The 27,321-nt window shown below is 43.2% G+C and overlaps 1 protein-coding gene across 4 annotated transcripts in view; it reads left to right on the forward strand.

Annotated features, from left to right (window-relative positions):
* The window catches only part of LOC110494246 (inositol 1,4,5-trisphosphate receptor type 1), a 155,227-nt gene that overhangs the window by 53,522 nt on the left and 74,384 nt on the right, over nucleotides 1–27,321 (forward strand). For all 4 annotated transcript variants that reach the window (XM_036950330.1, XM_036950331.1, XM_036950332.1 and 1 more), the window contains exons 7-19: nucleotides 4,411–4,509; nucleotides 4,844–4,927; nucleotides 5,153–5,299; nucleotides 5,511–5,606; nucleotides 5,754–5,798; nucleotides 13,226–13,380; nucleotides 17,346–17,445; nucleotides 17,733–17,893; nucleotides 18,290–18,431; nucleotides 18,667–18,825; nucleotides 24,297–24,469; nucleotides 25,461–25,580; nucleotides 26,615–26,809. In XM_036950330.1, the coding sequence (XP_036806225.1) occupies nucleotides 4,411–4,509; nucleotides 4,844–4,927; nucleotides 5,153–5,299; nucleotides 5,511–5,606; nucleotides 5,754–5,798; nucleotides 13,226–13,380; nucleotides 17,346–17,445; nucleotides 17,733–17,893; nucleotides 18,290–18,431; nucleotides 18,667–18,825; nucleotides 24,297–24,469; nucleotides 25,461–25,580; nucleotides 26,615–26,809 (1,676 nt within the window). The remainder of the gene's footprint in view (nucleotides 1–4,410; nucleotides 4,510–4,843; nucleotides 4,928–5,152; nucleotides 5,300–5,510; nucleotides 5,607–5,753; nucleotides 5,799–13,225; nucleotides 13,381–17,345; nucleotides 17,446–17,732; nucleotides 17,894–18,289; nucleotides 18,432–18,666; nucleotides 18,826–24,296; nucleotides 24,470–25,460; nucleotides 25,581–26,614; nucleotides 26,810–27,321) is intronic.

The raw sequence follows: 27,321 nt of genomic DNA on the forward strand, positions 1-27,321 counted from the left end.
CTGGTCGGTTGCATCAGCCTCATTGCTTTTAAAATGTTTTTTGGATGCTAGTGGTTGTATTAATTTGGGATCTATTGCATCAAACAACTGTCCCAGACTATGTTGGGAACATAGGACGAGAAAGTAATAATAATATATTGACATAGACTAGTACTTTTGCTGTTTGTTAGGCCTACTCATCTTGTTGGCTGACGAAAAGTAAATGTGGATAATTCATCCAACGTCTTCAATATGTGCCTCCAGAATTCAATAAAGACGTGCGCAGTTGCCTCCACGATATGGCTGTCTTCACTTGTAGCCTGTGAGAAGGACCCGATCACGTGATGGGCATTGGCTAATAAGAATTAAGATATCTGAGAGAGCCATGTGAGTGAGAGGTGCTTTTGCGCACACAGCTGATAATTATTATATTCAGCCCAAGTGCACAACTGTAACTGGCCACAAAAGGCATGTCATTTTTTTTAGGGGGCGTTACGCCCACACAAAGGGGATGCCGCCGGGAAATGTGAGGCATTATCAAGTGCTTGTCAAATTGTGAATGAGAGACTGATGAAGTGTGTAGAGCCTGTGAAAATAAACAAAGCAGAGCTCATGCCTTTCATGCAACTTTTTTCAAATCATCATTAGAGCCGATGCTCTAATGATGATTTGAAAAAAGTTGCATGAAAGGCATGAGCTCTGCTTTGTTTATGATGCATGCAGCCTTAGAATGTATTAAATTGCAAAACATATAGCCTAACATTTGTATCACCACTAAAGTTACATAAATAACTGTAAATTAAGCATTAGGAGGACCTACTTCTTTGTTAACCGCTCAACACAGAATAGACACGTGCACACTCCCTCAAATTGTTTGGAGAAAATGTCCTTTCTGTTTTATTCAGCTATGTTCAATTGTATTCTTCATATTATAAAATAATGCCACGGAATTCTAGGCAAATCTTTTCTGCTAAATAAACTAGTGTATCCCACAACCATGTGGCATAGCCAGATCAGGACCTAACATAAGGACAACTCAGAGTATGCTATTCTGTTCTTCTGAAATAAACTACATTTTCTTTATCATGTGTCTTTAGACCTGTCTAAAATAAAGATTTGATGTATTGTGATGGTGTAGGCTATATTAAATTGATTTAATTAATATTTTTAAAATGTAGATGTTCCAAAGGTCTGCATCAGTGGCTAGTAGGCTATGCCTGGAAACCAGGAGATGCTAAATGTGTTTGTTAATTAACGGTTATTTGCTTGACAATCCCCAGCTGACAAAACTTAATGACCACCACAGCTCCAGATTTTTTAGTAAATTTTGTTTTATTTTTTTGCAACATGCAGCTTGCAAAACCCTTTGACAAAACGTTTGCACAGTGGCACAGCACATTAATGTCAGTTTTGGGTTGGCGGAATCAAGTTGGCGGGAGGCAGTAGCAACAAAAAGGTTTTCTGCCCAAGATGGTGGCTGTGCATGTGTTAAAAAACACTGCATTTTACTTTGCTAATAATGAAATAAATATGCATGTTTTCTGAATGATACACACGGTTTTGGAGTGTGTGTAATTATCCACAACTAACTAGGTACTCATTTTGTAGCTTAAGTAGCTATGTTTGCAAAGTTTGTTTACCAGGTTCGCTAGCGTACCAGTTAGCGAGCAAGCTGGCTAAAAGTACTAAATGGTGCATCTAACTACACAGAACAAAAATATAAACATGCAAAAGTTTCAAAGATTTGACTGGGCTACAGTTCATATAAGGAAATCGGTCAATATTAAATAAGTTCATTCGGCCCTAATCGTTGGATTTCACATGGGAATACAGATATCTGTAATATCTGTTGGTCACAGATACGTTAAAAGAAAAGGTAGGGGCATGGATCAGAAAACCAGTCAATATCTGGTGTGACCATCATTTGCCTCATGCAGCGCGACACATCTCCTTCGTATCGAGTTGATCAGGCTGTTGATTGTGGCCTGTGGAATGTTGTCCCACTCCTCTTCAATGGCTGTGCGAAGTTACTGGATATTGGTGGGAACTGGAACACGCTGTCGTACACGTTGATCCAGAGCATCCCAAACATTCTCAATGGGTGACATGTCTGGTGTGTATGCAGGCCATGGAAACTGGGACATTTTCAGCTTCCAGGAATTGTGCACAGATCTTTGCGACATTGGGCCGTGCATTATCATGCTGAAACATGAGGAGATGAAGGCGGATGAATGGCAGGACAATTGGCCTCAGGTTCGTGTCACGGTATCTCTGTGCATTCAAATTGCCATCGATAAAATCTGATTGTGTTCGTTGTCTGTAGCATATGCCTGCCTATACCATAATCCCACTGCCACCATGGAGCACTCTGTTCACAATGTTGAGATCAACAATCTGCTTGCCCACATGACCCCATACACGCTGTCTGCCACCTGCATGGTACAGTTGAAAACGGGATTCATCTGTGTAGAGCAAACTTCTCCAGTGTGACAGTGGCCATCAAAAGTGAGCATTTGTCCATTGAAGTCGGTTACGACGCTGAACTGCGGTCAAGTCAAGACTCTGAGGACGACAAACATAGCTTCCAATACTCTACTGGATGCAATAAACTGGATGCAGTTTCACAGTGCCATCTGCCTGTGACTGGAACGAATTGCAAAAATCGTTGAAGTTGAAGACTTTTATCTCCCTCACCAACTTTAAACATCTGCTATCTGAGCAGGTAACCGATCGCTGCAGCTGTACATAGTCCATCGGCATATAGCCCACCCAATTTACCTACCTCATCCCCATACTGTTTTTATTTATTTACTTTTCTGCTCTTTTGCACACCAGTATCTCTACCTGCACATGATCATCTGATCAGTTATCACTCCAGTGTTAATCTGCTAAATTGTAATAATTCGCCTACCTCCTCATGCCTTTTGCACACAATGTATATAGACTCCCCTTTTTTCTACTGTGTTATTGACTTGTTTATTGTTTACTCCATGTGTAACTCTGTGTTGTTGTCTGTTCACACTGCTATGCTTTATCTTGGCCAGGTCGCAGTTGTAAATGAGAACTTGTTCTCAACTAGCCTACCTGGTTAAATAAAGGTGAAATAAAAATTAAATAAATAAAAGATGAGCTTCCCTGAGACGCTTTCTGGCAGTTTTTGCAGAAGTTCTTAGGTTGTGCAAACCCACAGTTTCATCAGCTGTCCGGGTGGCTGGTCTCAGAGATCCTGAAGGTGAAGAAGCCGGGTATGGACATATGGTAGAGAAATAAAATGTAATTCTCTGGCAACAGCTCTGAAGGACATTCCTGTAGTCAGCATGACAATTGCATGCTCCCTCAAAACTTAGCGTTGTGTGACAAAATGGCATTTTAGAGTGGCCTTTTATTGTCCCCAGCACAAGGTGCACTTGCGTAATGATCATGCTGGTTAATCAGCTTCCTGATATGCCACACCTGTCAGGTTGATGGATTATCTTGGCAAAGCAAAAATGCTCACAAACAGGGATGTAAAACAAATTTTGGCACAAAATTTGAGCGTAATAAGCTTTTTGTGCATATGGAACATTTCTGGGATCTTATTTCAGCTCATGAAACATGGTACCAACACTTTACATGTTGCCTTTTATATTATGGTTTAGTGTCGTAAGTACACTTACTGATATGGAATAATTGCTGATGATCGTTGGTTTTACCTTTTTTGTTTTTGTTTTGTGAGCTAACATTAGCTTGATGTAGACAGACTTTTTAGCACTACTTTTCTGGAGAGTCACACTGTAGGTATTCCACGAGGCTCATCATCGAGTTGTTACGGATGGATCTCTTCCTCAGGTAACTCTGCCTTACCTGCCTTCACATTAGCGCTGGTACCTACAACAGGTCTTGCACTCGTCTACATTTGGCTCAGCCAATCACACTGCACGTTCTAAACTACAGCATCCTGAACATTTATATCTTGCCCCAATATCTCCTAGGTTTATTATATTCGCCTCCCGCACTGCGCCTCGCTTATTTTTGGTGATAAGTAGCTCGCCCGCCAGTTGCTCAGGTGTCCAGCCACCTGAGCTATATATCAGTTTGCAACAGTCGCTCTCAGTGGATTAAAGCAGCAGAGGCTAGGAGTCATTCTACAACCACAACACAGATGACTGAGCCCAAGTACCAGGTGACTGCAGGTGGAGCCATGACTTGGTTGTTCTAGTAGTAATACATCTAATGAATAGCCCCTGTGGATGAATGATTTAGTTTGGGATTCAGAGCTTCACATAGTATCCTGTATTTGACTGTGGACAGACGCATGCAAATAAGTCTTATTACTGTTTCTTAGCAGCTGACGTGAGTGTGTGTCTCTGCGGGCACATAACGTGTGAATAAGTGTGTGCACACGTGGAAAAAATGCATACTAAATTGTAGTGTGTGTATGTTTCATTCCAGGTGGTGATAGGGGACAAAGTGGTCCTGAACCCAGTGAATGCTGGCCAGCCCCTACATGCCAGCACCCATCAGCTTGTGGACAACCCAGGATGTAACGAGGTTAGACCCTCACCCTGTCTGCAGCTCATCTCCTCTATGTTTTATAGATGGCTGTGTGGGAGTATACTGTATGTAGAGAATTTATAGAAGTCTGTGTAGTGTGTACTGTTATTGGGCCCCTCCTACCATATTAGACAATACACCACTGTGGCATGGTCCTCCACATTTGCATCAATTATTTCTAGGATTTGCATTAAGCTCTAGCCTACAGCTTATTCTGTGAGAATGGTGTGCTGCTCTGTAGTTATTAGAGCACCAGTGATAATGTGTTTCTGTTATTAAAGGATTAAAATGGTAATCCTGTGGAACTCTTTTTCCCTGTTTTGTGTTTCAGGTGAACTCGGTCAACTGTAACACCAGCTGGAAGATCGTGCTGTTCATGAAATGGAGTGACAATCAGGAGATCATTCTAAAAGGGGTTGGTTTTATCACAGTTCTCAACCAATCAGGCCTGATTTTCACAGTTGACTTTTCCTTGATTTGGACCATCATCCAATCAATATGAATGAGAAAATAATGGTTCAACGAACCCGGTATCCCCGTTGAAGACTGTTAATTGTTAGCCATAAAATCTAGCCCAAGGCAGAGTAACACTTCCCTAGCAGTCTCTATGGTAACAACCTTCCTGTCTGTCTGTTGCCAGGGCGACGTGGTGCGCCTGTTCCATGCGGAACAGGAGAAGTTCCTCACCTGTGACGACCACCGTAAAAAACAATATGTCTTCCTGCGTACCACCGGACGCCAGTCGGCTACCTCTGCAACCAGCAGCAAAGCCTTATGGGAGGTGGAGGTGTGGAGGAAGTGCACATGGAAATAGAATTTGTAGGCCCCTCAGATCATGGCAGTTTGACTGCTCCCTCGCAACTGCCAATTTATGGTCACTAAAAGTTACATTTGACTTTAAAGTTTATATGGTCTGACAAGTTGTTAGAATGTGCATGTACACAACTCCAGCATGAGATATGACATGTGACTGATGCCTGTGTTTCTACTCATGATAGGTGGTGCAGCATGATCCATGTCGAGGCGGAGCTGGCTACTGGAACAGTCTGTTCAGGTTCAAACACCTGGCCACTGGACACTACCTGGCTGCAGAGGTCAGTAACACTGCCTTTACAACACGCACACACACACCCTTGCGGTACCTACAACACAGGTCAAAATCATATTGATCTTTAATTTTTCCAGGGTAGTAATCTCTAGCTTACTCCTTATATGTATGTACTGTTGTGTGTGTTTTCCAGGTGAACCCTGACTATGAGGAGGAGTGCCTGGAGTTCCGCTCCTCAGTAAGTCACATTGTCCTGTTCTGGTAGCAGTGGGCTCTGGAGGAATGATGAATACTGTGGATCATCTGAACCAGATACAGTATTCTGCTCTGACCGTGTTTTCCTGTGTCCCACTGAATGAACCGACCCAACGTCTTCAGTCACAACCCAACGTCTTCAGTCACCGTTGACACAATGTGAAATGAATCAGCCACATACCACTAGTGTGTCCCAGGAAACAATGATCATTGTAACTCTTCTAACTTGTGTACCTCCGCTTGAACACCATGTCACAGTAATGAGCACTTCCCCAGAACCACGATTAGATGGTGGTGTCTGCATAGAGAAGTATCAAATCAAAGTTTATTTGTCTATATACAGACACCGGTTAGTCAGGCTTATTGAGGTAGTATGTACATGTGGGTATGGTTAAAGTGACTATGCATATATGATGAACAGAGAGTAGCAGTAGTGTAAAAAGAGGGGTTGGCGGGTGGTGGGACACAATGCAGATAGCCCGGTTAGCCAATGTGCGGGAGCACTGGTTGGTCAGGCCAATTGAGGTAGTATGTACATGAATGTATAGTTAAAGTGACTATGCATATAAGATAAACAGAGAGTAGCAGCAGCATAAAAGAGGGGTTGGGGGGGCACACAATGCAAATAGTCCAGGTAACCACTTGGTTACCTGTTCAGGAGTCTTATGGCTTGGGGGTAAAAACTGTTGAGAAGCCTTTTTGTCCTAGACTTGGCACTCCGGTACCGCTTGCCATGCAGTAGTAGAGAGAACAGTCCATGACTGGGGTGGCTGGGATCTTTGACAATTTTCAGGGCCTTCCTCTGACACCGCCTGGTGTAGAGGTCCTGGATGGCAGGCAGCTTTGCACCAGTGATGTACTGGGCTGTACACACTACTGTCTCAAGTGCCTTGCGGTTGGAGGCCAAGCAATTGCCGTACCAGGCAGTGATGCAGCCGGTCAGGATGCTCTCGATGGTGCAGCTGTAGAACCTTTTAAGGATCTCAGGACCCATGCCAAATCTTTTTAGTTTCCTGAGGGGAAATAGGCTTTGTCGTGCCCTCTTCACAACTGTCTTGGTGTGTTTGGACCATTCTAGTTTGTTGTTGATGTGGACACCAAGGAATTTGAAGCTCTCAACCTGCTCCACTACAGCCCCGTCGATGAGAATGGGGACGTGCTCGGTGCTCCTTTTCCTGTAGTCCACAATCATCTCCTTGGTCTTGGTTACGTTGAGGGATAGGTTGTTATTCTGGCACCACCCGGCCAGGTCTCTGACCTCCCTATAGGCTGTCTCGTCATTGTCGGTGATCAGGCCTACCACTGTTGTGTCGTCAGCAAACGTAATGATAGTGTTGGAGCCGTGCCTGGCCATGCAGTCGTGGGTGAACAGGGAGTACAGGAGGGGACTGAGCATGCACCTTGGGGAGCTCCAGTGTTGAGGATCAGCGTGGCAGATGTGTTGCTACCTACCCTCACCACCTGGGGGTGGCCCATCAGGAAGTCCAGGATCCAGTTGCAGAGGCAGGTGTTTAGTCCCGGGTTCCTTAGCGTAGTGATGAGCTTTGAGGGTACTATGGTGTTGAATACTGAGCTGTAGTCATTGAATAGCATTCTCACATATGTGTTCCTTTGTGTTCCTCAGGTGGGAAAGGGCAGTGTGGAGTGCAATAGAGATTGTGTCATCTGTGGATCTGTTTGGGCGGTATCTAGGGTTTGTGAGATAATGGGTTTCTGGGATAATGGTGTTGATGTGAGCCATGACCAGCCTTTCAAAGCACTTCATGGCTACGGACGTGAGTGCCACTGTCTGTAGTCATTTAGGCAGGTTGTCTTTGTGCTCTTGGGCACAGGGACTATGGTGGTCTGCTTGAGGCATGTTGGTATTACAAACTCAATCAGGGACATGTTGAAAATGTCAGTGAAGACACCTGCCAGTTAGTCAGCACATGCCCAGAGCACACATCCTGGTAATCCATCTGGCCCCGCAGCCTTGTGAATGTTGACCTGTTTAAAGGTCTTAGTCACGTCGGCTACGGAGAGCGTGATCACCCAGTCGTCCGGAACAGCTGATGCTCTCATGCATGCCTCAGTGTTGCTTGCCTCGAAGCGAGCATAGAAGTGATTTGGCTCGTCTGGTAGGCTTGTGTCACTGGGCAGCTCGCGGCTGTGCTTCACTTTGTATTCTGTAATAGTTTGCAAGCCCTGCCACATCCGACGAGCGTCGGAGCCGGTATAGTAGGATTCAATCTTAGCCCTGTATTGACGCTTTGCCTGTTTGATGGTTCGTCACAGGGCATAGCGGGATTTCTTGTAAGCTTCCGGGTTAGAGTCCCGCACCTTGAAAGCGGCAGCTCTACCCTGTAGCTCAGTGCGAATGTTCCCTGTAGTCCATGGCTTCTGGTTGGGGTATGTACGTACAGCCACTGTGGGGACGACGTCCTCAATGCTCTTATTGAAAAAGCCAGTGACTGATGTGGTGTATTCCTCAATGTCATCGGAAGAGTCCCGGAACATGTTCCAGTCTGTGATAGAAAAACAGTCCTGTAGTTTAGCATCTGCTTCATCTGACCATTTCTGAATAGACCGAGTCACTGGTGCTTCCTGCTTTAATTTTTGCTTGTAAGCAGGAATCAGGAGGATAGAGTTGTGGTTGGATTTACCAAATGGAGGACGAGGGAGAGCTCTGTACGCATCTCTGTCTGTGGAGTACAGGTGATCTAGAATTTTTTTTCCGTCTGGTTGCACATTTAACATGTTGATAGAGATTTGGTAGAACTGATTTAAGTTTCCCTGCATTAAAGTCTCCGGCCACTAGGAGCGCCGCCTCTGGGTGAGTGGTTTCCTGTTTGCTTATTTCCTTATACAGCTGGCTGAGTGCGGTCTTAGTGCCGGCATCTGTCTGTGGTGGTAAATAAACAGCCACGAAAAGTATAGCTGAGAACTCTCTAGGCAAGTAGTGTGGCCTGCAATTTATCATAATATACTGTTGTTTGCAAATATGCACAGACCGCCCCCCTGCTCTTACCGGAGTGTGCTGTTCTATCCTGCCCGGTGCAGCGTGAATCCCGCTAACTGAATATCCATGTCGTTATTCAGCCACGATTCCGTGAAACATAGGATATTATAGTTTTTGATGTCCCGTTGGTAGGATATTTGTGATCGTACCTCATCTAGTTTATTGTCCAATGATTGCACGTTGGCTTGGCGAGTAATATTGATGGTAACGGCAGCTTTCCTAGTTGCCTTCTGTGGGTCTGGACGAGGCGTCCGGCTCTTCTTCCTCTGTGGTTCCATTTGCGAATAATTGGGATGTCTGCACTGTGGGGTGTTTGGAGAATATCGTGTGAGTCGTGCTTGCTGCTGTTGTTGTTGGTTTGGAAAAAATCTTTGTCTAATCCGAGGTGAGTGATCGCTGTCCTGATATCTAGAAGCTCTTTTCTGCCGTAAGATACGATTGCAGAAACATGATGTACAAAATCATTTACAAATATCGTGAAAAAAAACACATAATAGCACAATTGGTTAGGAGCTTGTGAAACGGCGGCCACCTCCTCCGGCGCCATTTTTCACAGTGTCTAGTGAGGGCTGTTAACTTTGCCTGGCTACCCAAACTCCTTGCTCTGGCCAATTGCTATGCCACGCCCATGGACGGTTTTATTTTTTTTTCTCCTTAATGAGCCTTGCTCTGAGTACATTTCAGCCTATTTCTAGAGAGCATTCATATTTTAACCGTTCTGTTTGGTCCCAGAAACCGATGGGTTGGGCTAGAGCCAAAGCACATGTGGGTAAAGCCACAGAGTTTCTAAACCCAGGGGCGCAACATCGCAAGACTTCCGGGAATGCATGCAAAACAGACCAAGTAGACCGGTTTAGGGTTTGAGAAGTCAATGTAAGTGAAATATTCTTCCTTAGTTGTTAGTTTTCCTGAAATCTAAATGCACAGCCTGACCAATGTCTTTAGTAGAACATGTTATTAGTCCAACCTCATGAAAGGAATGAGGAATACCTTTGATTTGATGGCCTGCACATGTGCAGTTCCGCGCCAGATGACCGATAAACCCGATGACGTGTTTCTATGCATGAGCTTTGGAAGCCAACGTCGCTATGACATCGTCTACAAGTGTGGTTGAGGATTTCTATTGAAGAAGCAGTTTCTGAGTGGTGTACAACACCACTCATTTTGACGTCACCAAAAACAAATTCAACGATGAGCAGTGGAAGAATTCATTTTGAGTCGTCAGGCAACTGTTACCTGCCTTTAGCCAACAGATGGCAGTCTACCACTAGGAATGATCTCAATTGCACAATTGTCTCTACAAAACACAGGACTACATAGTAAGTACTGATGCACTAGTCGCATTAGTCTGCGTTTACACAGGCAACCCAATTCATATATTTTTTCACTAATTGGTCTGTTGACCAGTCAGATTAGATCTGAAAAAAAAGATATGTCAAAAGATCGGATGTGATTGGTCAAAAGACCAATTAGTGGAAAAAAGTTCAGAATTGGGCTGCCTGTGTAAACGCAGCCTTTATCAACACATGGTTGAACAAGCTTGTATGACTAACAGAGCAGGGAACTGAGGGCTGTCTCCATGCCTGGTGTGTGTCTGTCCCTGGCTCTATGGGGATGAACATACAGTTGAAGTCGGAAGTTTACATACACCTTAGCCAAATACATTTCAACTCAGTTTTTCACAATTCCTGACATTTAATCCTAGTCAAAATTCTCTGTCTTAGGTCAGTTAGGATCACCACTTTATTTTAAGAATGTGAAATGTCAGAATAATAGTAGAGAATGATTTATTTAATATTTTATGTCTTTCATCACATTCCCAGTGGGTCAGAAGTTTACATTCACTCAATTAGTATTTGGTAGCATTGCCTTTAAATTGTTTAACTTGGGTCAAATGCTTTGGGTAGCCTTCCACAAGCTTCCCATAATAAGCTGGGTGAATTTTGTCCCATTCCTCCTGACAGACCTGGTGTAAGTGAGTCAGGTTTGTATGCCGCCTTGCTCGCACACGCTTTTTCAGTTCTGCCCACAACTCCTCTATAGGATTGAGGTCAGGGCTTTGTTATGGCCACTCTAATACCTTGACTTTGTTGTCCTTAAGCCATTTTGTCACAACTTTGGAAGTATGCTTGGGGTCATTGTCCATTTGGAAGACCCATTTGCAACCAAGCTTTAACTTCCTGACTGATGTCTTGAGATGTTGCTTCAATATATCCACATAATTTTCCAGCCTCATGATGCCATCTATTTTGTGAAGTGCACCAGTCCCTCCTACAGCAAAGCACCCCCACAACATGATGCTGCCACCCCCGTGCTTCACAGTTGGGATGGTGTTCTTCGGCTTGCAAGGCTCCCACTTTTTCATCCAAACATAACGATGGTGATTATGGCCAAACAGTTCTATTTTTGTTTCATCAGACCAGAGGACATTTCTCCAAAAAGTACGATCTTTGTCCCCATGTGCAGTTGCAAACCATAGTCTGGCTTTTTTATAGCGGTTTTGGAGCAGTGGCTTCTTCCTTGCTGAGCGGCCTTTCAGGTTATGTCGATATAGGACTCTTTTTTTTACTGTGGGATATAGATACTTTTGTACCTGTTTCCTTCAGCATCTTCACAAGGTCCTTTGCTGTTGTTCTGGGATTAATTTGCACTTTTCCCAACAAAGTACATTCATTTCTAGGAGACAGAACGCGTCTCCTTCCTGAGCAGTATGATGGCTGCGTGGTCCCATGGTGTTTATACTTGCATACTATTGTTTGTACAGATGAATATGGTACCTTCAGGCATTTGGAAATTGCTCCCAAGGATGAACCAGACTTGTGGAGGTCTACAATTTTTTTCTGAGGTCTTGGCTGATTTCTTTTGATTTTCAAATGACGTCAAGCAAAGAGGCACTGAGTTTGAAGGTAGATCTTGAAATACATCCACAGGTACACCTCTAATTGACTCAAATTATGTCAATTAGCCTATCAGAAGCTTCTAAAGCAATGACATCATTTTCTGGAATTGTCCAAGCTGTTTAAAGGTACAGTCAACTTGGTGTATGTAAACTTCTGACCCACTGCAATTGTGATACAGTGAAATAATCTGTCTGTAAACATTTGTTGGGAAAATTACTTGTGTCATGCACAAAGTAGATGTCCTAACCAGCTTGCCAAAACTATAGTTTGTTAATAGAAATTTGCGGAGTGGTTGAAAAACCAGTTTTAATGACCCCAACCTAAGTGTATGTAAACTTCAAACTTCAACTGTATACCGAAGCCGAGCCAAGTTAAACCGCACTGGCCTGGTTATGAATCCACCATGTAGTTGCTTGACAGGATGACGTAAAAAGAAAATCACCAAGCCAGAACAGTGCGGTTCGGGTCAATATCATAAAGTCAAAAGGGTAATGCGTTACTAGACAATCATCCACTCTACAATAGTGACCATGTGAACACAGCGGAAGACCCAAACTTATAAAAGAGCTGCAGTTTAACCAGATAATTATACTAAATTACTTATTACTCTAATTACTGAAATTAATATTTATACATATTTGTTGATATTTCAGTGATTAACACTGATTTGATACTTCACAATACACCAGAATGTCTCTTTTGGCCTTTAAAACTTCCTACAATTAGTAGGTCATGAGGTTTAGTGCAGTATATTGAATTAAGCCTATAGAGTTCTATTGGTCTAAATTAGATTTTTTTTTAAACAAGAAATTGGATCAAATTGATGTTCTCACATTGTGGTGAATGAAAAGATCCCTTTGAGTTGTGATTCTCTTATCTTCTTCAGTCAGTTCCTGCCCAGGATTTGAGCTTTAGGTCATTGATCTAGGAATTTCACAGGAAGCTGACCCATGTGTGTGCGACCTGAACTTTTAACGTTTCTATTACAAAACTTAACCCATGTACAATGAGTATACCAAACATTAGTAACACCTTCCTAATATTGAGCCCCCCCCCAGTTGTGTCAAGTTGGCTGGATGTCCTTTGGGTGGTGGACGATTCTTGATACACACGTTGCAGTTCTTGACACAAACTGGTACGCCTGGCGCCTACAACCATACCCTGTTCAAAGGCACATACATTTTTGTCTTACTCATTCTCCCCCTGAATGGTACACAATCCATGTCTCAATTGTCTCAAGGCTTGAAAATGACTATTTAACCTGTGTCCTCCCCTTCATCTACGTTGATTTGAAATGGATTTAACAAGTTACATCGATAAGGGATCATAGCTTTCCCCCTGGTCAGTGTATCTCATGGAAAGAGGTGTTCTTATTGTTTTGTATACTCAGTGTATACTGATGGTCTGTCAATTATTTTACTCTTCATAATCATTGATTCTGGTCTTCAGTGCCCATGTCTATGTTGCTGTACAGTGATCTGACGAGACTGTGTTTCCATGTTGTGTCTCCAGCTGGACTCTGAGCAGGTCGACCTCCGCGCCCGCCTCAGGAACCCCCAGGAGAAGGTCATGTATACCCTGGTGTCTGTCCCTGAAGGCAATGACATCTCCTCCATTTTTGAGCTGGACCCTACCACTTTGAGAGGGGGGGACTCCCTGGTGCCCAGGTAGGACTTTGAGCTGGAGCCTACCATGCTAAGAGGAGGCAATTTCCTGGTGCCCAGATAGGACTTTAGGGCCACATAGTCTGCCGCTAAGCAGCCCCCCGCAGTTCACATTGTGCGAAAAGACCCTATTACTCATAATACTTTCAGAGGAATTTACCATTGTTCTAATAAGAAACGTCTCTTTTTACTACATCCATGAGAATTTGTTGATTTTAAAATACATCCTGTGTTGTTGTCATGTGCAAAGGTGAGTGACCAGGCTGTATTTGTCAGGGCTGGGGTCAATTTGAGTTGAAGTCAGTCAATTGAGGAATTAAACTGAAATTCCAATTCAACAATTGAAACATTGTGTGTCATGACTGTGTGTCTGGAAAGTCCTAAACAAACAGTGACTGTTGATGTAGATCAGATTCTAATGAAAATGTTGCAATATGAAAAGGAAACAGTCATGTTCCTCCCCCTGGAAGGACACACACACACACATAGATATATAAATATATCTATATACAATGGGGCAAAAAAGTATTTAGTCAGCCACCAATTGTGCAAGCTCTCCCACTTAAAAAGATGAGAGGCCTGTAATTTTCAGCATAGGTACACTTCAACTATGACAGACAAAATGAGGAAAAAAAATCCAGAAAATCACATTGTAGGATTTTTAATGAATTTATTTGCAAATGATGGTGGAAAATAAGTATTTGGTCAATAACAAAAGTTTATCTCAATACTTTGTAATACACCCTTTGTTGGCAATGACAGAGGTCAAACGTTTTCTGTAAGTCTTCACAAGGTTTTCACACACTGTTGCTGGTATTTTGGCCCATTCCTCCATGCAGATCTCCTCTAGAGCAGTGATGTTTTGGGGCTGTTGCTGGGCAACACGGACGTTCAACTCCCTCCAAAGATTTTCTATAGGGTTGAGATCTGGAGACTGGCTAGGCCACTCCGGGACCTTGAAATGCTTCTTACGAAGCCACTCCTTTGTTGCCCGGGCGGTGTGTTTGGGATCATTGTCATGCTGAAAGACCCAGCCACGTTTCATCTTCAATGCCCTTGCTCTGATGGAAGGTTTTCACTCAAAATCTCACGATACATGGCCCCATTCATTCTTTCCTTTACACGGATCAGTCGTCCTGGTCCCTTTCGCAGAAAAACAGCCCCAAAGCATGATGTTTCCACCCCCATGCTTCACAGATGCAACTCATCGTGTTTGGAGGACAAAGAATGCTGAGTTGAGTTTTTACCAAAAAGTTATATTTTGGTTTCATCTGACATCTTCTGGATCATCCAAATGCTCTTTAGCAAACTTCAGATGGGCCTGGACATGTACTGGCTTAAGCAGGGGGGCACGTCTGGCACTGCAGGATTTGAGTCCCTGGCGGCGTAGTGTGTTACTGATGGTAGGCTTTGTTACTTTGGTCCCAGCTCTCTGCAGGTCATTCACTAGGTCCCCCCGTGTGGTTCTGGGATTTTTGCTCACCGTTCTTGTGATCATTTTGACACCACGGGGTGAGATCTTGCGTGGAGACCCAGATCGAGGGAGATTATCAGTGGTCTTGTATGTCTTCCATTTCCTAATAATTGCTCCCACAGTTGATTTCTTCAAACCAAGCTGTTTACCTATTGCAGATTCAGTCTTCCCAGCCTGGTGCAGGTCTACAATTTTGTTTCTGGTGTCCTTTGACAGCTCTTTGGTCTTGGCCATAGTGGAGTTTGGAGTGTGACTGTTTAAAGTTGTGAACAGGTGTCTTTTATACTGATAACAAGTTCAAATAGGTGCCATTAATACAGGTAACGAGTGGAGGACAGAGGAGCCTGTGAGAGCCAGAAATCTTGCTTGTTTGTAGGTGACCAAATACTTATTTTCCACCATAATTTGCAAATAAATTCCTTAAAAATCCTACAATGTGATTTTCTGGATTTTTTTTCTCATTTTGTCTGTCATAGTTAGTGTACCTATGATGAAAATTACAGGCCTCTCTCATCTTTTTAGGTGGGAGAACTTGCACAATTGTTGGCTGACTAAATATTATTTTGCACCACTGTATCTGTACAGTCCAGTAAAAAGTTTGGATTTTCTTTATTTTTACAATTTTCTACATTATATAATAATAGTGAAGACATCAAAACTATAACATAACACATATGGAATCATGTAGGAAACAAAACGTGTTTTATATGCTTTTCCAACAGTCTTGAAGGAGTTTTCACATGTTCGGAGCACTTGTTGGCTGCTTTTCCACTCTGTAGTCCAACTCATCCCAAACCATCTCAATTGGGTTGAGGTTAGGTGATTGTGGAGGCCAGGTCATATGATGCAGTACTCCATCACTCTCCTTCTTGGTCAAATAGCCCTTACACAGCCTGGAGGTGTTTGTTTGGTCATTGTCCTGTTGAAAAACAAATGATCGTTCCACTAAGCACAAACCAGATGGGATGGCGTATAGTTGCAGAATGCTGCAGTAGCCATACTAGTTAAGTGTGCCTTGAATTCTAAATAAATCACTGACAGTGTCACCAGCAAAGCACCATCACACCTCCTCTTCCATGCTTCACGGTAGGAACCACTCATGCGGAGATCATCCGTTCACCTACTCTGTGTCTCACAAGTACATGGCGGTTGGACTCATTAGACAAAAGGACAGATTTGCACCGGTCTAATGTCCATTACTCGTGTTTCTTGGCCCAAGCAAGTCTCTTCTTATCATGGTTTCTTTGCAGCAATTTGACCATGAAGGCTTGATTCACGCAATCTCCTCTGAACAGTTGATATTGAGATGTGTCTGTTACTTGAATTTTGTGAAGCATTTATTTGGGCTGTAATCTGAGGTGCAGTTAACTCTAATGAACTTATGTTTTGCAGCAGAGGTAACTCTGGGTCTTCCTCTCCTGTGGCGGTCCTCATGAGAGCAAGTTTCATCATTGCGCTTGAAGTAATGATGGACTGTTGTTTCCCTTTGCTTATTTGAGCTGTTCTTGCCATAATATGGACTTGGTATTTTACCAAATAGGGCTATCGTCTGTATACCACCCCTACCTTGTCACAACACAACTGATTGGCTCAAAAGCTTTAAGAAGGAAAGAAATTCCGCAAATGAACTTCTATCAAGGCACACCTGTTAATTTTAATGCATTTTAATGCATTTAATGCATTCATGAAGCTGGTTGAGAGAATTCCAAGATTGTGCAAAGCTGTCATCAAGGCTGGCTATTTTGAAGAATCTCAAATATAGAATATAATTTTGATTTCTACAATGTAGAAAATAGTACAAATAAAGAAAAACCTTGAATGAGTAGGTGTGTCCAAACTTTTCACTGGTCGGTGTTTGGTGTTTGTTCGTTATCAGACACATTTAGTTGATTTCAAGTGGAATTCCCCCATTTAAACACATTTCTGTTCTCACTTTCAGTGGAAAGGGTGAGTGGGCTGTGTTAGGGTCATGGAGTGTTCAGAATCTGTTGACATTGGACAGGTCTGAGCCTGTGTTTTGGAGAGGGTAGGGAGGATTTCCGTCTTGGGAGAGTAGGTGAGGGAGTTTCATGAGGTCATGAAGCAATAAAGTGTGTGCGTGTCTGTGTCTTGTTTTTGACTTCCAAGCTGACTGTACAGTAGGGAGGGTTTGACTTGCAGTAACCAGTGTTACTGTTTCATGTTGGTTGTGAGGGTGCAAGGACTGGTGACGTTGATGAAGGAGAAGATGTTTGGTTTTATTTTTGTTGAGATTTATACAGGTACTGTAAGATGTTTGGTTTACAGTAACCACTCTTATTATGATATCCCTCTCTGTACTGGAATACATCAGAAAATATACATTTTTCAATATTTAATCAGAGGCACATGTCTGTTCCCCTGTTTGGTATGGGACTTCTTAGTATGTGTTATAGTGGGCCTAGCCCAGTAATGACATTAATTCTTGACTCACAATGCTCATTGTGTGTGTGTGCGTGTGTGTGCATGCACCCAGGAACTCGTATGTGAGGCTCAGACACTTGTGCACCAACACATGGGTCCACAGCACTAACCACCCCATCGACAAGGAAGAGGAGAAACCGGTCATGTTACGTGTGAGTGACAGCTCAACCAGCCAATCTCCATTAAGACCAGACAGTTTGAGACCTTACCAATAGTCTGTCAAACCCAATCTTTAACTACTTTATATAATGTTTTCTGTGTGTCCCACTTAAATCTTTCCAACACAAACATTTCATAATATAATAATACCCTCACGTTAGATCTGACCACCGGATGCACAAATGATTCATTTTCTATTTGTGAGTTTTACTTACTAGAATTCACTTAATTTTACAATCCTAATTAACTCATCAGTTTCTCACAATGTTGTTATTTTTAGATCGGCACATCAGCACTGAAAGAAGACAAAGAGGCGTTTGCCATTGTACCCGTCTCGCCCGCTGAAGTCAGAGATCTTGACTTTGCGAATGATGCCAGTAAAGTGTTGGCGTCCATCGCAGGCAAACTGGAGAAGGGCACCATCACTCAGAACGAGAGGAGGTACACGGCAGCTATTTTAGTGCTCACTATGTGTTCTTTACCTCTTCAATGTAGGCACAAAACCATTCCAGGATGGAATGTCCTTGGAACTCTGGGTATCAACATGGCCCTCATTAAGAATTCTAAATCTCAAAGAATCTTCATGTGCGCTCCCGAGTGGCGCAGCACTGCATCTCAGGGCTCAAGGCGTCACTACAGACCCTTGTTTGATTCCAGGCTGTATTACAACCAGCCGTGATTGGGAGTCCCATAGGGCGGCGCACTATTGGCCCAGCGTCGTCTGGTTTAGGGTTTGGCCGGGGTAGGCTGTCATTGTAAATAAGAATTTGTTCTTAACTGACTTGCCTAATTAAATAAAGGCTAAAATAAAAAAAAATCTTCCTGTGTGTCCTCCAGGGCAGTGACCAAGCTTCTGGAGGACCTGGTGTTCTTCGTGGTGGACATCCCCAATAATGGCCAAGATGTTTTGGAAATCATGGTCAACAAGCCCAACCGAGAGAGACAGAAACTCATGAGGGAACAGAATATCCTCAAACAGGTAGAGGACAATGTCATTCATAAGGGACAACTAGAACGTCCACAGACTGAAAGGGTGAAAAAGTCTACTTCATTCCTTTTCAATGTTGATCCATTGGGATGCAAGCTCCTTTGTCTTCTATTAAACTCTGTTCAACAAAGTATAACAAACTGTCAGACTTTGCCAAACATTTTTCCAAACAAATGTATTTTTTAACCTGATGGACTACCATCCAATGGGTGGAATTTCTCTCTAGATCTTCAAGCTACTGCAGGCTCCATTCACAGACAGTGGGGATGGGCCCATGCTGCGATTAGAGGAGCTGGCTGACCAGCGCCACGCCCCCTTCAGGCACATCTGCCGCCTGTGTTACCGTGTGTTACGCCACTCCCAACAGGACTACCGCAAGAACCAGGTACGCAGCTCGGTAACTGTCAGGCCTACTGGTCTGGGCCTACGATAGCCACACAAGGACACACATGACAGTTCACATGACTGGTCTGGTCCCAAAACAACCACTACCCCAACCTTATCCCTAGCCCCTTAACCGAACCCATACTCTTTCAGTGTTTGCTGATCTGAAGATGCTAAATGAGCGTGTAAGCAGTATGATGATGTTCCCCTAATTCAATTGGAAGCCTGAGTGGAGCTATATCCATTTGACTTATATACACCTACAGTACCTGGTTCGATTAGACCTGCAGACCCTAGCGGGCTTTAGTAGAGGAATGACATAGGGGTTGTTTTCACGTGGTGTTTTGGACTGTGTGTTCCAGCAGACAGGGACTTAACCTATAGCCAAAATATCGAGCCACAGCACTTATACAATTAGCCTAAACTGTATGATGGCATTTAGCTGTAATTGAATGTGCTCTTCAGTCAGTGTGTCAAGTATTCTCAAATCGAATTTTATTAGTCACATGCGCCGAATACAACAGGTTACAGTGAAATGCTTACTTACGAGCCCCTAACCGACAGTGCTGTTTCAAAATATATTTTTATCTCTTATTCTTATCAGTAACAAGTAATTAAAGAGCAGCAGTAAAAAATAACAATATATATACAGGGGGGTGCCGGTACAGAGTCGATGTGCTGGGGCACTGGTTAGTTGAGGTAGTATGTACATGTAGGTAGAGTAGAATTAAAGTGACTATGTATAGATGACAACGGAGAGTGGCAGTGGTGAGGTGAGGAGGGGGGGGGAATGCGACTAGTCTAGGTATCCATTTGACTAGATGTTCAGGAGTCTTATGGCTTGGGGGTAGAAGCTGTTTAGAAGTCTCTTGGACCTAGACTTGGTGCTCCGGTACCGCTTGCCGTGTGGCAGCAGAGAGAACAGTCTATGACTAGGGTGGCTGGATTCTAGGGCCTTCCTCTGACACCGGCTGGTATAGAGGACCTAGATGGCAGGAAGCTTTGCCCAAGTGATGTACTGGGCTGTTCGCACTACCCTCTGTAGTGCCTTGCAGTCAGAGGCCGAGCAGTTGCCATACCAGGTGGTGATGCAACCAGTCAGGATGCTCTCGATGGTGCAGCTGTAGAACCTTTTGAGGATCCTGAGGGGGAATAGGTTTTGTCATGCCCTCTTCACAACTATCATGGTGTGCTTGGACCATGTTAGTTTGTTGGTGATGTGGACACCAAGGAACTTGAAGCTCTCAACCTGTTCCACTGCAGCCCCATCGACGAGAATGGGGGCGTGCTCGGTCCTCTTTTTCCTGTAATCCACAATCATCTCCTTACTCACATTCTGCCTTCATAAAACTTTTAGCAGCACAACGCTCCCTTCCGGGACACAAGACACACACACACACACAAACACACACATGCGCGCACGCACACACGCCAACAGAAACATGCATTGTCCAAACACACAGACAGACAGTCCACTGTCACATACTATGTGTAATTGTTGGAGTGGTTTCAACTCAAGGAGGAAGCTGCCTGGTGCCTGTGAACAGCCTCTGTTCTCCCAGTCTCAGATTTGTATTTATTATGGATCCCCATTAGCTGCTGCCAAGGCAGCGTATGTTATCATGTGTGTGTATGCATATGTCTGTGCCTATGTTTGTGTTGCTTCACAGTCCCCGCTGTTCCATAAGGTGTATTTTTATGCTTTTTTAAAATCTGTTGATAGTGCTTCTAAGAAGTTAGAGCAGCGCTTTATACTGGACAAACTTCTCCCCATCTTAACTACTGTTGTATCAATATGTTTTGATCATGACAGTTTACAATCCAGGGTTACTCCAAGCAGTTTAGTCACCTCAACTTGCTCAATTTCCACATTATTTATTCAAATATTTAGTTGAAATATTTAGGACTAACTTATTCCTTGCTACCCATTCTGAAACCAACTGCAGCTCTTTGTTAACCTCTCTAGGGTAGGGGGCAGCATTCGGAATTTTGGATGAAAAGCACGCCCAAATTCAACGGCCTGCTACTCGTGCCCAGAAGATATGATATGCATATAACTAGTAGATTTGGATAGAAAAAACTCAAAAATTTCCAAAACTGTTAAAATAGTGTCTGTGAGTATAACATAACTGATTTAGCAGGTGAAAACCTGAGAAAAATTAATTCAGGAAGTAGTTTTTTTGTGGTTTTGTAGTTTTCTATTCAATGCCATTACAGTATCCATTGACTTAGGACTCCATTTACAGTTCCTATGCCTTCCACTAGATGTCAACAGTCTTTAGAAATAGTTTCAGGCTTGTATTCTTATAAATTAGGGAGTAAGACCAGTCTGAACGAGTGGACCCTAACGTGTCTCAGAGCTTTTTCAGAGGCCTCTCTCATCTTTTTAAGTGGGAGAACTTGCACAATTGGTGGCTGACTAAATACTTTTTTGCCCAACTGTACTTTACGGATTCATTAAAGTAGTTGGCAATGTCAGTCGGTTTTGTAATGAAGGAACCATCTGATATAATGACTGATGCAGCTGAGTGTGTCTTTTTCACCCCAAAATGTCATTGAAAGTGCTCCAAAGCTTTTTTACTATCATTCTTTGTCATTTATCTTTGTTTCATAGTTTAGTTTCTTCTTTTTATTCAGTTTAGTCACATGATTTCTCAATTTGCAGTATGTTTGCCAATCTGTTGTGCAGCCAGACATAATTTCCATTCCTTTTGCCTCATCCCTCTCAACCATACAATTGTTAAATTCCTCATCAATCCACAAGGATTTAATAGTTTTTATGGTCATTTTCTTAATGGGTGCATGCTTATTAGTAACTGGGATAAGCAATTTGATAAATGTGTCAAGTGCAACATCTGTTTGCTCCTCATTACACACCATGGACCAACACATGTTCTTTGCATCAACAACATAGGAACCACTACAACACTTTTATTGTATGACCTCTTATACACAATATTAGGCCCAGCCTTTGAAACTTTGGTTTTCCTAGATATGGTTACTATATTGTGATCACTAGATCTGATGGCTCTGGATACTGATTTCAAGCAAATTTCTGCAGCATTAGTAAAGATGTGATCAATATATGTTGACGATTTCATTCCTGTGCTGTTTAACTACCTTGGTAGGTTGACTAATAACCTGAACCAGGTTGCAGGCACTGGTTGCAGTTTGAAGCTTTTTTCTCAGATGAATGGCCTGGAGGCCTTTGATACGGCCAAACGAATACTGTGTCTGTAGTCTGACGTTACACTGGCTAGTTGAACAAATCCAGGACAATTTGGAAGACATTTGGGAATTACCCATGGGAATTTACAGGAGGGATCTTACATTTTATCTACCTTTTTTGAATCCACCAAAATGTAATTTAGTTTTGCCTGTGTTACAGTAAATGTGTTGTTGTTGAAGTAATGAGTGGGAATTGTAGGTAAGTAACAATAGAGAACATTTTTTGTGTGTAACTTTTTGTTAACTAGGCAACTCAGTTAAGAACACATTCTTATTTACTATGACGGCCTACACCGGACAAACCCGGATGACGGTGGGCCAATTGTGCGCCACCCTATGGGGACTCCTAATCACAGCCGGTTGTGATACAGCCTGGATTCAAACCAGGGTGTGTGTAGTGAAGCATCTAGCACAAAGCTGCAGTGCCTTAGACCGCTGCGCCACTCGGGAGCCCTGAACTAAACTCAGCAAAAAAAAAGAAACGTCCTCTCACTGTCAACTGTGTTTATTTTCAGCAAACTTAACATGTGTAAAAATTTGTATGAACATAACAAGATTCAACAACTGAGACAAACTGAACAAGTTCCACAGACCTGTGACTAACAGAAATTGAATAGTGTGTCCCTGAACAAAGGGGGAGGGTCAAAATCAAAAGTAAGAGTCAGTATCTGGTGTGGCCACCAGCTACTTTAAGTACTGCAGTGCATCTCCTCCTCATGGATTACACCAGATTTGCCAGTTCTTGCTGTGATGTTACCCCACTCTTCCACCAAGGCACCTGCAAGTTCCTAGACATTACTGGGGGGAATTGCCCTAGCCCTCACCCTACGATCCAACAGGTCCTAGATGTGGTCAATGGGATTGAGATCCGGGCCTTTCGCTGGCCATGGCAGAACACTGACATTCCTGTCTTGCAGGAAATCACGCACAGTATGGCTGGTGGCATTGTCATGCTGGAGGGTCATGTCAGGATGTTGCTGCAGGAAGGGTACCACATGAGGGAGGAGGATGTCTTCCCTGTAACGCACAGCATTGAGATTGCCTGCACTGACAACAAGCTCAGTCTGATGATGCTGTGACACACCGCCCCAGACCATGACGGACCTTCCACCTCCAAATTGATCCCGCTCTAGAGTACAGGCCTTGGTGTAAAGCTCATTCCTTCGACGATAAACGCGAATCTGACCATCACCCCTGGTGAGACAAAACCATGACTTGTCAGTGAAGAGCACTTTTTGCCAGTCCTGTCTGGTCCAGCGATGGTGGGTTTGTGCCCATAGGCGACGTTGTTGCCGGTGATGTTTGGTTGAGGACCTGCCTTACAACAGGCCTACAAGCCCTCAGTCCAGCCTCTCTCAGCCTATTGCGGACAGTCTGAGCATTGATGGAGGGATTGTGCGTTCCTGGTGTAACTCGGGCAGTTGTTGCCATCCTGTACCTGTCCCGCAGGTTTGATGTTCGGATGTACTGATCCTGTGCAGGTGTTGTTACATGTGCAGGTGTTGTTACACTGACGATCAGCTGTCCGTCCTGTCTCCCTGTAGCGCTGTCTTAGGTGTCTCACTGTAAGGACATTGCAGTCCTCATGCCTCCTTGCAGCATTCCTAAGGCACATTCACACAGATGAGCAGGGACCCTTTTGGTGTTTTTCAGTCAGTAGAAAGGCCTCTTTAGTGTCCTAAGTTTTCATAAATGTGACATAATTGCCTACCGTCTGTAAGCTGTTAGTGTCTGAGCGACCGTTCCACATGTACATGTTCATTAATTGTTTATGGTTCATTGAACAAGCATGGGAAACAGTGTTTAAACCCTTTACAATGAAGATCTGTGAAGTTTATTTGGATTTTTAGAAATTATCTTTGAAAGACAGGGTCCTGAAAAAGGGCCGTTTCTTTTTTGTTGCTGAGTTTAGTAGCAAGGTGGATCACACTATGAACACATTTAAAATCAAATTGAAATGTTTGTTATATCAAATGTGACTAACCATTTCAACAGGGTTTGCATTAATTTATTGACCTCATTCAGTAACTTTGCATCACAATGTAACATATGCTATTTAGCTTTTATCCATTGCGACTTACATTAGTCAGTGCATAGAATTTCGTATGAGTAGCCCCAGTGGATATCAAACCCACAACCCTGGTGTTGCTAGCACCATGCACGTACCAACTGAGCCATAAAGGACCACAGTCCCAATGTTGTGATAATGTTTGACTATGATCAGAGCCTGTGTTTGTCCCACAGGAGTATATAGCCAAGCAGTTCCGCTTCATGCAGAAGCAGATAGGTTATGATGTTCTGGCTGAGGACACGATCACAGCTCTGCTCCACAACAACCGCAAGCTGCTGGAGAAACACATCACCGCTGCAGAGATAGACACCTTTGTCAGCCTCGTCAGGAAGAACCGGGAGCCCAGGTCAGTGTGTGTGTTTGGTTTTACTATCCTTGTGGGGGACCAGAAGTCCTCACAAGGATACTTCCCCATAGGGAAAAAGGCTATTTTAGGCTTAGGGGTTAGGGTTCCAAATTCTCTAAAACGACGTTGGCGGCAATCATGATCACGTGATCATGATCATGATGTTTAATCAGCTTCTTAATAATCTACACCTTTCAGGTGGATGGATTCTCCTGGCAAAGGAGAATGCTTACTAACAGGGATGTAAACAAATTTGTGGACAAAATATGAGAGAAATAAGCTTTGTGCGTATTGAAAAATGTGTTTATTTCAGCTCATGAAACATGGGACCAACACTTTACATGTTACGTTTATATTTTTGTTCAGTTAGGAGTTAGGTTATGGGGGTAGGGTTAGGGAAAATAGGATTTGAAATGGTAATAAATTGTTTGGTCCCCACAAAGATGGTAAAACAAACATGTGGGTGTGTGCAAGTGCGCTCACTTCGCATGCACACATGTTTGTGTGTATAGTGTTTTTTATGTGTTCATTTGCATGTCTTGATATGTCTGTATGCTCCTTTTAGCCAGATGATACAGTATATTGCTGTGTTCAATGTAATTGAAGACTGGTGGCTGTGTGTCGGAATGTGTTAGTCGTTTGCCACATCAAGGGAGTAAAGACGTGTGGACCACAGGAAGTTGGTGACACCTTAATTGTACAGGACGGGCTTGTGGTAATGGCTGGTGCGGAATAAGTGAAATGGTATCAAATCCATGGTTTCCATGTGTTTGATGCCATTCCATGTGCTCCGTTCCAGCATTTAGTATGAGCCATCCTCCCCTCAGCAGCCTCCTGTGGTGTGGAGTGTATTGTAAGCTGCTCGAGGGCAGATGCTATGTTTTCATGTGTCATTTAATTGTGTAGTGTTTGGGGAATTTTTCATTGGGGACATCATGATAAATGTGTTTTTGTGGAGCAGTTGACATTGAATGGTGTGTGCGTGTTCCAGGTTCCTGGACTATCTGTCAGACCTGTGTGTGTCTATGAACAAATCCATCCCGGTGACACAGGAGCTCATCTGTAACGCAGTCCTGGACCCCATCAACGGAGACATCCTTATAGAGACCAAGTAAGCCCTCTCTTTTACGCGAGATTTCAATTAATCAATACCTTTAAAATCTAATTTCCCCTAAACATTTAACAAAAATAGTCCATGGTTGTCTAGGTCTATGGTCTGTTACAGGCTGTTCTAGTACGGCCGATAAACACAGCAATACTGCTCTCTTTATTGAAGTGTATTCAGTAGGAGCCCTTTCAGTCATACAGATCAAGCTGTTCAAGGTGACTGCATGATGGAGTGTTTACTCCTGGTGGATCCTCATGCTTGTCCTAATGGACATGCCTATCTAGTACATGTAGCCATTCAGTAAACATCTGTTCTTTCAGACAGAAAATGCTTTGATTGCAATGCACTTAATATCTCCATGTGTCCGTTACAAAATGATATAGTAAGCACCTCATGATCGAGGGATACTACAATGTGTAGTTTTCTACACTATACTACAAAATTCTATAGTAAGTAGTACATATGATCGAGGGATACTACAGTGTAGCATAGTATTCTGCTGTATGCTACAGTTTTACTACAGAATACTATATAATTCTATAGTAAGTACTTTAGTATTCTATAGTCAACTGTAATATTTGTTTATGACGGAAGGCTTGCGTTCATTTATACCTATGTGTTTCGTTCTCAGTGCTACACAAACACAAATTAAGAGGCAGTTTTACTCCTTGTCTTCTCAGAAATCCATGTGATGCTGTTTGGTTCAACCACACTGTCTGTTCCATAGCTATAAATGTGTCAGTGACGTGTATAGCCACGCTAACATGTTTGTATGTACCTCTGGGATGGTCAACCGGCTGTGTGCAGGATTGTGTTCTAGCCCAGCTCCAAGACATCCGATTCAACTAATCCGCCATTTCTCTTCAATTTGGACCATTGTTAGCTGAATCAGGTGTGTTAGAGCAAGACTGGTGTTGTCCAGGTTTGAGATCAGATATTGTTTCCACTCCTGAATGGTCAAGGATATGATTGTTGATAGTCTACTCTGATCCTAAATCTGTGGTTAGAGGAGTAATATCGTTTCGTCTCCTCCCCAGACTGGTGCTATCCAGGTTTGAGATCGAGGGAGCGTCCATCGGGGAGAATTCAGTGGAGTCTGAGGAGGACGAGGAGGAGGTGTGGTTGTTCTGGAAGGACCGTAGTAAGGAGATCAGAAGTAAGAGCATCAGAGAGCTGGCCCAAGACGCCAAGGAGGGCGCCAAGGAGGACCAAGAGGTGGTCAGCTACTACAGGTCAGAAACACCACCAGGCATTCTCTCATCTTTACTGTGTTATCTGTAGAAGATGAATAACTTCTGTCTCTGTCGATACTCATGTGTGTATATGCTTGGTTTCCTCCTTGCTTTTGGAAATGGGGGTGGGTCCTACACATTGGGAGTGGATGAGGTGCGTATCCACCCCCCTCATCCCTTACACATGACTACTTGGAAAAGGTCCGATAAATTAATTATAGTCCACTTTATTCTGCAACTAATGACATTAATTGATTTAATAAAAAGTGCCAGGAAGTAGAGAGAACCAGGCGGCGTCACTAACCTTGAGACTTTAATTTTCTGTTTGTTCCTGGTCTCTGTGTATCTGTCACGCCCTGGTCTTAGTATTTTGTGTTTTCTTTATTCATTTGGTCAGGCCAGGGTTTGACATGGGTTTTGTATGTGGTGTGTTTTGTCTTGAGGTTTTTGTTAGGTATTGGGTTTGTATTATAGTAGGGGTATCTAGCATAGTCTATGGCTGTCTGGAGTGG

This window comes from Oncorhynchus mykiss, chromosome 17, assembly GCF_013265735.2.
Source record: "Oncorhynchus mykiss isolate Arlee chromosome 17, USDA_OmykA_1.1, whole genome shotgun sequence".
NCBI lineage: Eukaryota > Metazoa > Chordata > Actinopteri > Salmoniformes > Salmonidae > Oncorhynchus > Oncorhynchus mykiss.